Below are 13,375 nucleotides of genomic sequence, written 5' to 3'. Positions count from 1 at the left end.
TATAATCCCTCTCTGAGACTTTGAAAATCGGACAATAACTTTCTGAGACACAGCCTCACGAAAAAATCGAATCGATTAATTTTTTTTGTTACCTAATTAGCCTTTAATCAACTGACGGTATCGCGAAAACCGTTGGTTCGATTTTCAATGTTAACTAATAAAACTTTTGTGAAATGTTCTGATATCTTATTTACCAAAATACAGAGTTATTTCTTGAATTAAACTTTATTTTTTATCTATTTTAAATTTTAACTAAAAATCATTTAAAAGCATATTTGTTTGCAAGCTTTATTTTTTTCGCAAAAGAAATTATTCGTTGTAACCTAGATTTTGAAAAATATAACACCTTCAATGAGTTCATAATGAAGAGGATCTAAGAGATTTTTCAAGAAGGTTTTTTTAAGGGGTTAAACAATTCAAGAGAATTAGACCGAAAATTTTATTTTAAAAATGGTTTTACTTGACTTTATTTTCTCGTATCTTTGGCTGTTTATGGATGTAATTCTATTTCCATCTAGATTGAAGATTCTCACCATATAAACAAATAAAAAATGTGCGAAGCATTTGACAGTATCTGATGATGACTATTGGTAGGGGAAATCTACCCATTTTAATCCTAATAAGCGGTCGTGTTTGAATGATGCTGGATAATCTAGAGTCTCCCTTGAATTTTACTAAAACCAAGTACACCAACGAGTAGAGCAAGTTTTTGTGAACATTTCTGTTTATTTTCACATTCACTAAAAGTTATTCTATTTCTTTACCAAGCATTTAACAAAAAAAATTCCCAAGGGTATTCTAATCGAGGCGAATGCATTGGGCCACGCCCATTTTTCTAATATCGGCTTAGTTCTTTTTTCTTCCAACACTCTGTCGAGTGTTGCCATTTGCGCTGACAGTTCAAACGAACACTCACGAAAAGTGGCATTTATAGGGAAAGTTTCCTGGCATCGCTGGCTGTGCTGCTGGTGGTGTTGACGGCCAGCCTTTGTTCTTTTTTGCCTTCGTCTCTCACTCGGTTTTCTTCAGCCTTCGAGTGGAAAGCAAAGTGAAAATTGAAACGTCAAACGACTTGGCGCGTTTGTTTTTTTGATGGCGCTTGCTAATTTATTACATTTTTCGGGATTATTCTTCAAGTGAGTGCCTTACTAATGATCAAAAGAACATGTTGCCGGTAGTTGGAAGCAATTTCATATCTTAAGCGCCGTGAAAAAGTAAGCGAAAGTGAAAAGTTAATATTGGCGATATTCATTAAGCGTTTGAGGGATTCTCGTGTGTGTCACTGTGTGTGCCAACAAAATGATGAGAAGTGATCTCGCAAAATACAAATTATGATCAAAAGTGCATTAAATGTGATCTTTTTGGCCAGTAAGTGGCATACATTTGCGTGCTTACTCGAGGCGGTGCTGTTGCTGGTAAGTTTATAGCCCAAATAGTATTTTTGGAGCTTTAATCGAGCATCAAACTCTCCATATGACGAAGATAGGTGTTTGATTGGAAAGGGTAGATTTCCCCTATTAGTTGTAGGTATGGATAAGGACAACACTAAAAAAAATGATACACGGTAAAAAAAAATTAGTGATTTTCAATTTCATTCTTGATCCCTAATTTTTTTTAATTAGCTGAATAGCTGCGACTATTTTCAAAAAAAATACCGTAAAACGGGGTGACTTTGATAGCCGGGGTGACTTTGATAGGTTTGCGATTTTTCCGCAAAATGAAGAGTACAATTAAAATACGTAAGGAATGGTTTAGAAACATACTGACCACGGCAGAGAAGTGTTCAAAGTACCTCAAGAAGAACTTTTGATAAAATTTTGAAAAGTGTAAAAAGTTAGTTAACTATAGTTGAGAAAATGTTGATGAAAGTCATTATTTTAAACTTCTCAAAGTGTCATGATTTTTTCAATGAATATGATTTTGAATCGGAAAACGGAATGCATTTTCGGATTCTTTGGACAATTTCCCACTAGGAGAAGGTTAAATAAATTTGTAAATAATAAATAATATGTGTTTTTGAAACACAATTAAAAAAAACTCTAAATTTATAGGCAATTTCAGTTGAACAAATTTCATGTAGAATGTGAAAAATTGTGATTCGTGCTTCGAATTCAGTATAAAATGCAATATAAATCGATAATTTTATAAACAAAACTAGTTTTAACAAATTTCAGGCAAAATTCCGACTTTTTAACAATTTTACCTAAAATTTATATGCATTTTGTTAAAAAGCTTATAAACTTAGTGAACTAAATATAAACATTGATTTTTTTCTTTATAACTTTATCAGCTACTTTAGTGATGGTACATTCAACGTACAAATAAAGTTTGAACATCTTAAATATGATTTTAACAAGAAAAACTTTGACTATCAAAGTCACCCCGGAATTAAAACTAAGAATTTTCAACGTAACTATTTTTCTAAACACTATTGAAAAAACTTTTTTTCCAAAATAGTGCATGGACTTTGTGTGGCCTACCCCAGTACATGTTTTAAAAATAATAATCTTGAGAAAAACCTTACCTGTTGGAAAATATTCCAAAAACAAATTGAAATCCTATCATAGTCACCCCGGTTTACGGTACCTAAAAATGGCTATAACTTGAAAGCGGTGCACTTTATCAAAATTTCACTAATTTAGTGACATTAAGTAATTTTTGATTGCAAATTCGATTTTTGCGACCAATATTTCGATATTTTGAAAAAATCAGTATCGATTCAAAAATTCATAACTCGGTCAAAAAATTTTTGCCCATTCTGGAAATTTCTGAAAAGTTGGCATTTTTTGTCCCCTAAACTTAAACATAAAAGAAAATAAAAATTAGAAATAGTGTTTTTTGCAAAAAGTGAAATTAAAAATCACAAAAAATTACCATGAATAATTTATTTTTCCTTGTAGTCCTAAAACTTTGCCGAAGACACCAAATCGATCAAAAAATTCCTTCAAAAGATACAGATTTTTGAATTTTCATATATCATTTTTGTATGGGCATTTGGCAAATTTGCATGGAAAATTGCATGGATTATTATATGGACAAACTAATGATGCAAAATGGTTTCTTTGGGCATACCGAAGGCACCAAACAAGTTTCAGTCTGAACAAAAAATACAAAAAAAAATCGAATGCCGAAATCTCCGAGAATTGCTCAGTATATCCCATAAACTACTCTAAAGGATTATGAATTTTGAAATCAAATGTTGCGGCCAAAATGGCGGTGATAACACATTCAAAAAAAATCAATTTAAAAGGCAATCAAATATTCAAATTTGAGTAAAATCTGGTTGCAGAACTCGAATTTCATGTAAAAAGTAATAATAAAAACACGAAAACATTTTTTTTGTCATGATTCGATTATCCGAAGTACCATGCAAACCTTTGGATAATCGAGTAAAAAAAATAAACTTGTCCAAATTTAGTGAGCACAGCAATTTCTCAGCTCCTTCCCAAAGTTAGGAACAATTGGTTAAATCAATCTTTACAAAAACAAGATTTCAGAGCAAACATTTTTGTAAAATTGATAAAGGAAATTGGTACTACCTCTGACAACATTTTCTTACAATTTATTCATTGCTAACCCTAAAATTAAAACCAGTTAAAATTCTTTCAATAATTCTCTCATATTCCCATACAAGTTCAAGAATAACTAAAATAAAGAAAAATTGATGTAATAACTAATTGATTGGCCGCATTACAATCAATCAACTCACTTTTCATTAGCTCTGACTATTTCAAACTTATTTTTCACAAAACTATTGATTTTATCACACTTTGAAAAATCATCCTTCAAGTTTTTTTTTCTCCGTGGTGCCTGTGGTGCACCATTTTGAAAAAAAGCCGTAAAATAAATCAAACAAGTAAAAATTTCAAATTCAGTGTGCAAGGGCTCTTAGGAAGGGTCCAACTGACTCGCATTTTAGAGTCTTTAAATGTTTCAACGATCAAGATGCAGTTTTAAAATCCTCATGAAAAATGCTGGATGGCCTTGGCGACATGCAGGTGAGTTAGGCGCTCATTTCTTCTTTCATAACTTGAAAATGGCAATGTCACGGCTACGGCCAACCTTCATAGGTCGAACCGGTCTCCGTAGCTTTGAACTCACTTCATACAGGTATAAAAGTTGTGGGTGAACCATCCAAATCAGTACACAACATCAACGCACTTCAGCTAGCAAGCATCCAAAGGCCAACCACCAAAAATCTGCAATCATGAAGGTAATTGCGAAACAAAACTAGAACTTTTTAGTTGAACTAATTCTAATAACGTTATTCCCATATAGTTCTCAATCGCCACGGTCTTCGCCGTCGTCCTCTGCGTGGCCAGCTTTGCCGAGGCAAAGCCAACGCTCATCACCAAGAAGATCCTCAAGAAGTACGTCGTGCCCCGAGTCCTGTCCGGCGAGTGGAAGTTCCCCAGCCTTTACGTTCCGTACCCACTGTCCCTGTGGTTGGCAGGTGCCGAAACGGCCAACTCCCCCACCGTTGTGTACCACTCCCTGCCGGAAGACGAAATCGAAACCGTCAAGGATTTCAACGCTGCCGCCACTGCTCAGCTCCAGCAGCAGCAAATCCAGCACCAGCCCCAGCTTCCCAACGAGATCGATGTCCGCGGACCGATCTACATCGCGGAGACGCCCGCCGTCCGGCATGTCGCTCCGCTGCCCCAGGGATACACCGAAGATGTGCACACCGTGAACGTGCAGCCGGCGCCGGGAACGACGGTGGCGTAGGAGTGTGAAGTGAACTTAGAAGTCTCGATACAGTTGTGTTATTTATGTAGTTTTTGTATAAATAAAATGACAAGTTAGTATAATTCTTTTGTCTAAGTATCTAATCTTTTCAGTAAAACTTTGTCAAGTTCTTATATAACTCGACTCTTTCCGATATCAATGGATCTTTGAATCCATGATTCATATAAGCCAATTTGTATGTGTATGGAGAGAGTTGCTCTTAAGAATATTATTCGAGAAGAGCCTAAGTTAATGATCGATAAAGAGCAATTCCATACGAAATCGATCGATTTTTTTTTGTATTTTTTATTTGACTCAAACCTTGTGAGGGTCTTTCCTATGATAAAAGAAGTAATTTTTTTCCCATACAAGCCTCTACACAATTTTGGCAGCTGTCCAACAAAAAAGGTACGTAAATATTCGAAAATCTGTAACTTTTGGAGGAATGTTTTGAGGAATGGGCTGATCAACTTGGTGTCTTCGGCAAAATTGTAGGTATTGATCAGGACTGTTAAGAAAAAAATAGGCACAAGAAAAAAAAGTTGCCGATTTTAATAATAAACTTTTTTCACAAAAACTAAATTTCCCAAATTTTTGTTTATAAAAGTCAAAGGTTAGAAAATTTCTTCAAAAGTTACAGATTTTCGAATACTATTTTGTATGGACAGGTGCCAAAATTGTATGGAGGCTTGTATGAGTAAACCAATGACACAAAATGGCTTCTTTGGTCATAGGAAAGGTCCCCACAAAGTTTGAGTCAAATAAAAATAATACAAATAAAATTCATTTCTGTTTGGGTAGAAAATTGCTCAAGAGGAGAATTTTTTTCATTTTATTTATCTAAGCCATTGCGGTTTATGGACCATCAAATTCAAACTATTTTTTTATCAAACTTTTTTTTACATGTTAAATTCATGGGATCAACATGTATGATCTATTTGGTGTCTTTGACATAGTTGTACAACTAAGGTATCAGCAGGATTGGGATGATAAAAATAATTCAAGTTTATTTATTATTATTATTTTTGTTTACATTGTGTTTTCTAATAATACTATATAAACTAGTAAAAAACTTATTTTATTTATTTGCCAAAATAACAATGTTACATCTTGTGTGATTGACTGGTTTAGAAAGATTTGGTGTTCATTGCAACTACCTATCGATCATGCCAAATCATCTATTGCAATTAACTAAATCGAAAAGAACGTATTTCTTTGCACAAGACCAGCGAGATCTACAAATTTGCCAACATGTTGAAATTGGACACTGCAAAGACCTTTCAGAGATCGCACATCTCTGAACTTTGATCACCATCCTTCCGCGTACACAACAATTTTCAAGCACAATATCATCTGTGATTCAAAATGATTCACTTCTTTTCCGCTGAATTTGCGATGAATAATAATTTCAAGTGCTTCCTGTGAGCTGCCCACCACCCTCTTTCACCACTATCATGGGCGAATTAAAAAAAAAGAGAAACTTTAAAGGGACGCCCATCCCAGGACAGTTGACCAACACAACCCCTTCCCCGGTCGCAGGACTCTGAGCAGTGTGTGTTTATGGTTTTTTCCAGGAACTCGCGATTACTCACCTGAACCTTTCCGCGCGGGTTGTGCAAACTCAACAGCGGTGTGTTACAGTGTCACTGTAGCCGACGGTCACGGTGCTGAATGTGTGTGTTGGTTTTCTTTTGAAGGCTGCTGCTGAGAAATGGTGGCCCTCCTGTAGAATGTGGCGAATGTATCGTCGTGGGTTGAATCCGCCTTCCGTCTGCACCCCCTCCTTTCTTCCCTGAGGAACCGTCCACTTGCTCTCGGAGCTTTTTCCTGGGGCACTAATTTTGCAAACCGATTGACGGGTTTGTTATGTTATCCTGGCACGACACACTCGGAATTGCGTTCCGGAACCGCACTTTATTCGCACCCCCCGGATGAAAGAACCGACAGAATCCGTTTCGGTAGCGTCTGCGGCTGACAAAAATTTCACACTTTTGAGCTGCTGCTGCTGTTTGCTGATTTTGCTTCTGCCAGAACCAAACACACACAATCGCGCAACCTCCACAAAAAAAACTCCCCCCGCAGCAGAATCAACCCAAAGTGTCAAAGTGAGACAGCAGCAACAATCTGCGGTGACGTCAAACGTCAAAATCACGCAATTTCACGCACACCACCACCGGCCGAGATTCACGCGAACCTCTTTCCGGCGTCCACAAAAAAAAACAACAAGAGAAAGAACAATCCAAGGCGGCGCGGCGACAGCAAGTCTGGACCGAGTTTTGGGCCACTTTCGGGCCCGATCCGGAGCAACGCACGGGTGGACGCGACGGCCGGGGATTTCACGCGAACGATTCCACCGGAACGGAACCGGATTGGGGCACTTTGCAGCGAACGGGAACGGGATTCGACGAGGACCGGACGGAGCACCGCAACCAGCGCGCACGTAAATGCAGGGAAACGCACACGCACACACTGGCACGCGATTGGCGCAAAGTGACTGCCGGTCGGAAGGTTGAACGGATGAAGGGGCGTGGCTGTGTTGGTGGTCAAGATAACCATTTTGGGCTGATGAATCGTGTTTCATCAAGTCGACGAGATCCCGCAGGATGGCATCCAAATCTACGCAGGCGACTTCAATGCGAAGAAAGATTCTAACATCGCAGATATTTCCATCGATCAGTAATCAAAATCATCCGGGATTCGGGCGATGGAAGAACGGAGTAGACCACTTCTATATCATTCAGTGGAAAAGGAGCCTACATTATGAACGGAATAAGCGGGTAACTACGAGTAGCGCATGTCGTACGACGTGAGACGTCTATCGAATCTTGAGGTATACAAGAACGCAAGCGGTCAATAAGCATCAAGCAACAGTTTTCGGAAATTCCTGAATGCACTGCTGATGAGAAGTGGAAGTGCATTGTGGAAGCCTTTATCGCCATCCGCGAAAATACTATGCTGCGAACTCAGATGGAGGGGCGGATTTCGGATTTCTCCTAGGAGAAAATGGAGGAGAGAATGCAGACCAAGGACATTTGCCATTGTTTGTGGTAGGACGGGAATGACGAATGCACGTATATGTATAGAAACTAGCACGAGAATGGCAAAGGCACGTGCCCGCCAAGAGTACGCGAATCTGGAAAAGACTGTAAAACGCTCCTGTATGTAGGCGCATAAGAAAGCCTAGGCCTAAGTGGATTCCCTTGTCAACGAGGAAAGAAAGCTGTCAGCAACGATGACATCCTGCATAACATCTCGCGATGTGATGCTACAAAGCATACCTTCTCGCATTCCAGCGAAGGACACATCGATACCTCTGTGCTCTCTTATGCTAACTAGATAAGAAATCCAGCATGCTTAGCTTAGCTTAGCTGGGTTGACCGTACTCTAGCCGAGCATAAAGCTCGCAAAAGCTAGGTTGGCGCCGATAAGGAAAATAAATGCGTCAGGAATGTGCCGAATGACACATTACCACTCATTTGTCCTTTTGGTCGACTCCTCACGATCAACGGGGGAAGTGGGGAGGGATGTGATGATTGGATACCCTATAGAGATGCCTAAGAACTTAGACGACCTCCAAGATATCCGGATTTGGAAGGGGAAAGGGAATGATGGGATACTTCACCGACGAATGAAGTAATGTGCATTGGTTGGGTAATTTAATAAAAAATATTGTGCAGTAAAATAATTAGGGACAAAACTAGAACGCAGTGTGTGTGTGGTCCAATCCAATACCCGCTAACCGGTAGCGAAATTATGGGAAAGCAGTGTTGCAAAAGAGTGATAGAAAAGCTATCAATAGATTATCTCTGCACCAAAAATATCCGAGGGTATAGCGGCCGTCACTATAGCTTGTGAGATCTCTTCTTGTGTCTCGTGATTCCCAGCGATGTCATTCTCCCTCTATCACTCCTTCCCTTTTCCTCGACTATGCGCTCTCACCGCTGAGTCTCTCAATCTCTCCGAAAATTGCAATGAGAGAACGCGAGACGGCGATTAGGAGCCGACCACGCATGACGCCCCTTCAAACTGCGTTTGCAAAATTGGTTTTGTGGCGGCTTTTGTGGTTAAACGCTGTTGCGGTAGGATGATCGTGGAAGCGAGAATGAGAGAGAAAAGGAAAATGTCACTCGCGAGTGGGTAAACACGAAAACGTGTTCGGCTATGTTCGGCGCTGAGAGTGTTAATGAAGAGAGAAGAGCAGTTGTATTTGGGGCATGAATATTCAGGCGAGATAATTGTAGTTGCTGAGAGCTGATATTTTGATATTTTAACAACCCTGTGGGAAAGTATAGTTTGTATCAGACTTTGTATATGCCGAATGCTGATACAACTTATACAACTTAGGGACAACACTAGAACGCTCTCACCAAAAACAGCTGCGCAAGTTCCGATGGTTAGGTCCTCTGCGTTGACAATTCTTGAGTAACGCTGTTGTCCAAAAAAGGATCCGTCATCCACACACCACCGACGTCGCTGGCATCCTGAGAGTTGTGTAAATGGAACTTGATCCACAGGAACGCTCCAAACGACGGATAAGAAATAAAAAAAAACAAGAAAGCACAGAGGCATCGAAATGTGAACTACCGAAAAGATAGTCCAAGTTCAGTATCAGCCGCCAAACACGGGGTATGTACATCAACCAGGTGACCTTCAGCGCATACGCTGAGTGAGATTGAAGAAGTCATGAGGTTTATGTAGTCTGGAGAATCAAAGCCATCTGAACCTAAAAATATTTATCCATTCGAACATTATAGAGAGTATGCGAAGTTCACATAGTCGTGACAAGAACAAGTCAGCTAGATCCAGGAATCTCTTCATCTTGATTTTGTCAATTATTAAAAAGCATCTCAAAGACTTCGACTTTGCCGATTATATTGTGCTGATCACGCAGAGATCAAACGTCTAGGCACGTGATCATTCAGGCTTCAGAGTATGTTACCCAGAGAAAAGAGTCCGTAGAAAAACAATTTGATTTTTTGGCTTTATAAGGTTTGCTGGTAGCAGGTGATAACAGTCCAGATATGGATGCAATTCTGTTGTTTGTAAAGCTATTTCATGGCACTGTTCATTAGATCTGTCAAGAGATTTGTTTCAATAAATGCTTTCAAGTAAAACAAGGTTGTATTAATCTAAAAATAAGTATATTAGCAACGCATGTTCCCTTAAAAAAAAGTACCATAAATACAATTGTTAAAATGGAACGATCTGTGCGATACAAGCTAGCCCTGCTCAACCTTGCGAGACTTTATCCCAGCGCCAGACCGTTCCATCGTCGCACACGCAAATCAGCATGTCTCCGTTGCGCGAAAACGACGTCTGCCGGATGGCGGTCGTACACTTCGGGTGGAACAGCTGGCTGCAGCGCGGATGCACCGGATCGTCCGTATCCAGCTCCCAGATGTAGGTTTTCCCGATTTGGTTGCCCAGGGCGAGGTACTTCTGCCAGTAGTCGAGCGAGAACCGGATGAACCAAATGTCGCAGTCCTTGTACTCGAGCGTGCTCAGCACCGTGGTGGTCGTTTCGTTGCCTTTGGTTTCCACCTCATCGATTTTGCCGGCCTTCCAGCAGACGATGGAATTCTCGCAAGACTTGGACAGCACGTAATCGCCCATCCATCTGACGCAGTCCACGTAATTGCGGTGGATGTCTCGGGTTGAGAACACCGGAAAGTGCTCGTTGACCGAGGGGAATGAAAGTGTGCTGAAATTGTAACTGCTGCGGATGGCGTCCTTCATGGTGTCCGTGTCGAGGCGCCACATCTTGAGCGAGTGGTCCATTCCGCAGGACATAATCCGCGTTCCGAGGATGTCAAAGTCTGCGCTCAGCACTTCATCGCGATGACCTTCGACGCCACCGAAGACCGCTATGCAGACGTCGGTTTTTGTGTTCCACAGCCGCAACGAGTGGTCCTTACTGGCCGACAGCAGCAGATAATACTCCTTCGGGTGGAACTTGACCTCGTTGATGGCGTGCCCATGGGCAATGTAATGCTTGTAGGCGTTCAGCGAGGCCGGACTAAACACGCGAATTACACCCCGCAGACCAGCTGCGGCAAGTATCGGGCGACCCGTTTCGGCCTCGTGAGACCACGCACAGGTGTAGAATATCTCGTCGACATCCGGATCCGAGTAGCACTGCAACAGCTTCAGATCTCCGTTCTCCTGGCATTGGTAGATCGATACGCGATTGCTTCCAACGGCCGCAAACACCGGAAGTTCGCCCTTCTTCAGATTATGGTTGAACTGACACCCAAACAGCGGCTGACCGTGGTCCTCCTTCACGTAACTCCTACGAGAAGCAAACACCCAGCGTAAATTAAATCATCCCCATCAAAATTTAATTGTAGAGAAACTCACGCAAACTTGTACAGCGGCCGGGTCGTTTTGGGCACCTTCTTCTTCTGTCGCCTGCGCTTCTTTCGGTTCGGGTGGGACTCGCTGCCGTTGGAGGTGTTGTCCGTGCAGGTACTTCCGATGCTGGACGTTTCGTGCTGTCGAAGGCAGAATCATTAAAAACCACACGGGCCGAAATAACACCAGCAACTTACGGTATCCTCGTCATCTTCGTCGGACAGTTCCCGGTTGGGTTGATTCACTGCTTCGTCCTTGGTTGCTAGTTTCATGTTTGAGGAAATTTTGTCAATTTTATAAAGGAAATCAGTGAAAATGCACGCAGTAGCACATGAAATCGAAATCCACCGGAGATTCTGGCGGTTCGCGGTTTGTAAACAGAAAAGTGAGCGGTAAATTTGACAGTTGCGAACACCTTTGAAAGCAGAGCTGGGAGGCATCGGCGCTGTCAAGTTGAAATTACACGCTCGTCTACGCTGCACTGATGTTGGGTTATTTTTACTCAAATTTATCCAAATTGGGTACTAAAGCCCTATGTCAATTTTTATGTACAACGGTAAAAAACACGCTTAAACATTTCTGATCACTTTTTTTCATTTTAATGCAAATTTTTTTTTTGACAAGACAACATTTTTTCGATGGATCAACTATGGTTCCCTTGGAACGAGCTGTCAAGTAGGAGCATTTCTGTCAAGAAGGACCGCGAGGTTAATTTTTCAAAATTTATTTAAAAATCCATTTTAAACTTTTTGTGGTCGTACAAAGGGTCATTGTACTCAGAAAAATAAGCTTTATTGCTGTAAACAATAATATAAGCAATCTAAGCTTCATTTTAGGACCCAATTAAAGCGGTATAAGGCTTTCTAGTCAGAAATTTACCAACACATTCAAAGTATGTTTACATGACAGCTGGACGTTTGTTTGCATCAGGTTTCCTATCTCTTTCTAGCAATTTTTTTTATCAAGCGACTTCTAGCTGGTTTATTTGACTGACTGCCCGATATGTCAGCCAACATACTTCGCAGGGCTGTGACGTGGCTGTGACAGCTACAGCTCGATCATTGTTTGCATCAGGACACTGTGACGAGGAGTTCGTAATTTTTGAGTTAAATTATATTTTTTTCACTGGGCCTAGAAAGCCTTATACGCACTTCGGAAGGAACCGGTCAAGAAAAAAATCAAAAGAGTTATCTACGTGCGCATGTATTGCGTGTACGTACACGAAAAAGATTGAGGTTAAATTTTGTACCAGCCAGCAAAACAAACGGTGTGCTAGTGTGCGTGAGATCGGCCTTAGATAACTCTAATGGGCAGCAGCGGCAGCGCAAGCAAGTCAGAGAGGGTGAAGAAAAACCCCAAGAAATCGCTCCCTCTCCTTTGTTCTGCTGTTCGTAAAGCTGTTTCTTGACCCATTTCCTTCCGATCTGCATACTAACCTAAAAATTTCTATAAAATTTCCATAATATATTGCTTATTGCGAGATAAAATCACGTTTCTCCAACGCTGTGAGTGACAGGAGATAATTGCCGCCTAACTACCGCAGTGTAAAAATCAGCAAGTTGAACTGAAATTCTACGTTGATTTGGTTGTCAACTTGATTTGTTTTGAATATTTTCCAAAAAGTCAACTGAAAACTCAAGGCAACCTTTGACAACAGTCAAAAATTTGTTCTGCGGTTGTCATGCGGCTGTCATGCGACCATTATCTTGCGGTCGTATCACCGCGCGTGAACTCTAATTAATAACGCCCGCAGTAATATTATTATTATTATTATTACTATTGCGCAATTCTCACTAACTTGGACTTCGCACTAAATTATTGGGAAATTTTAATTTTCTCAAAAAATGATCAAAGCGAGCCGATGTTGCTCACCTGTCAATCGCAATTTAAAAGTGAGAATGTCCAGTTTGGTGGAAACTACGACTGGAAATGTAAATAAACAACTGCTGGTTGCCTAGTTTTTGGAAATTTTGTTGTCAAAAGTGCGAGAGAAAAGTGCGGGCCAAATCTAAGTTACACACGGTCAGCTGGATGTACTCAAAATCAAGTTCGATTCAATCATTTTGGACCATGCGTGGAGGAATTCATTTATGAGTTTAAAAAATGGGTTTACACCCGGGAAGTTCAGAAAACCACTCATTTTCAGTTCGAGACCCGAACTTGATTTTGAGTGGATTTGAACTTGATTTTGAGTACATCCAGCTGACCGTGCAGTGCAAGGATCAATATATTATTATTATTATTTTAGTCGAAGCTTGAGTCGATGTTTAGTTGAGCTAAAAATAATATAATATAA

General features: G+C 40.5%; 3 protein-coding genes across 3 annotated transcripts in view; 1 reads left to right on the top strand and 2 right to left on the bottom strand.

The window, feature by feature from the left end:
• Positions 1–7,140, bottom strand: part of LOC120419774 (protein mothers against dpp-like) — a 52,336-nt gene extending 45,196 nt beyond the window's left edge. Inside the window, exon 1 of the mRNA XM_039582615.2 lies at positions 6,321–7,140. The gene's annotated coding sequence lies outside the window, so the exon portion shown is untranslated. The remainder of the gene's footprint in view (positions 1–6,320) is intronic.
• On the top strand, positions 3,920–4,811 carry LOC128092647 (uncharacterized). Its single transcript, XM_052706923.1, has 2 exons — positions 3,920–4,213; positions 4,279–4,811. The coding sequence occupies exons 1-2, from the start codon at positions 4,208–4,210 to the stop codon at positions 4,726–4,728; spliced, it is 456 nt and encodes a 151-aa protein (XP_052562883.1). The 5' UTR covers positions 3,920–4,207; the 3' UTR covers positions 4,729–4,811.
• Positions 7,141–9,892: 2,752 nt separating the features above from the next.
• On the bottom strand, positions 9,893–11,479 carry LOC120419788 (polycomb protein eed-B). The gene is made up of 3 exons (XM_039582627.2): positions 11,277–11,479; positions 11,086–11,219; positions 9,893–11,017 (listed from the first exon to the last, which is right to left on the bottom strand). The coding sequence occupies exons 1-3, from the start codon at positions 11,349–11,351 to the stop codon at positions 9,958–9,960; spliced, it is 1,269 nt and encodes a 422-aa protein (XP_039438561.1). The 5' UTR covers positions 11,352–11,479; the 3' UTR covers positions 9,893–9,957.
• Positions 11,480–13,375: the final 1,896 nt, after the last annotated feature.

The sequence above is a fragment of the Culex pipiens genome, chromosome 2 (assembly GCF_016801865.2).
Source record: "Culex pipiens pallens isolate TS chromosome 2, TS_CPP_V2, whole genome shotgun sequence".
NCBI lineage: Eukaryota > Metazoa > Arthropoda > Insecta > Diptera > Culicidae > Culex > Culex pipiens.
Note: the sequence above shows the minus strand (reverse complement) of the source record. Positions and strands in the feature narration are given on the sequence as shown.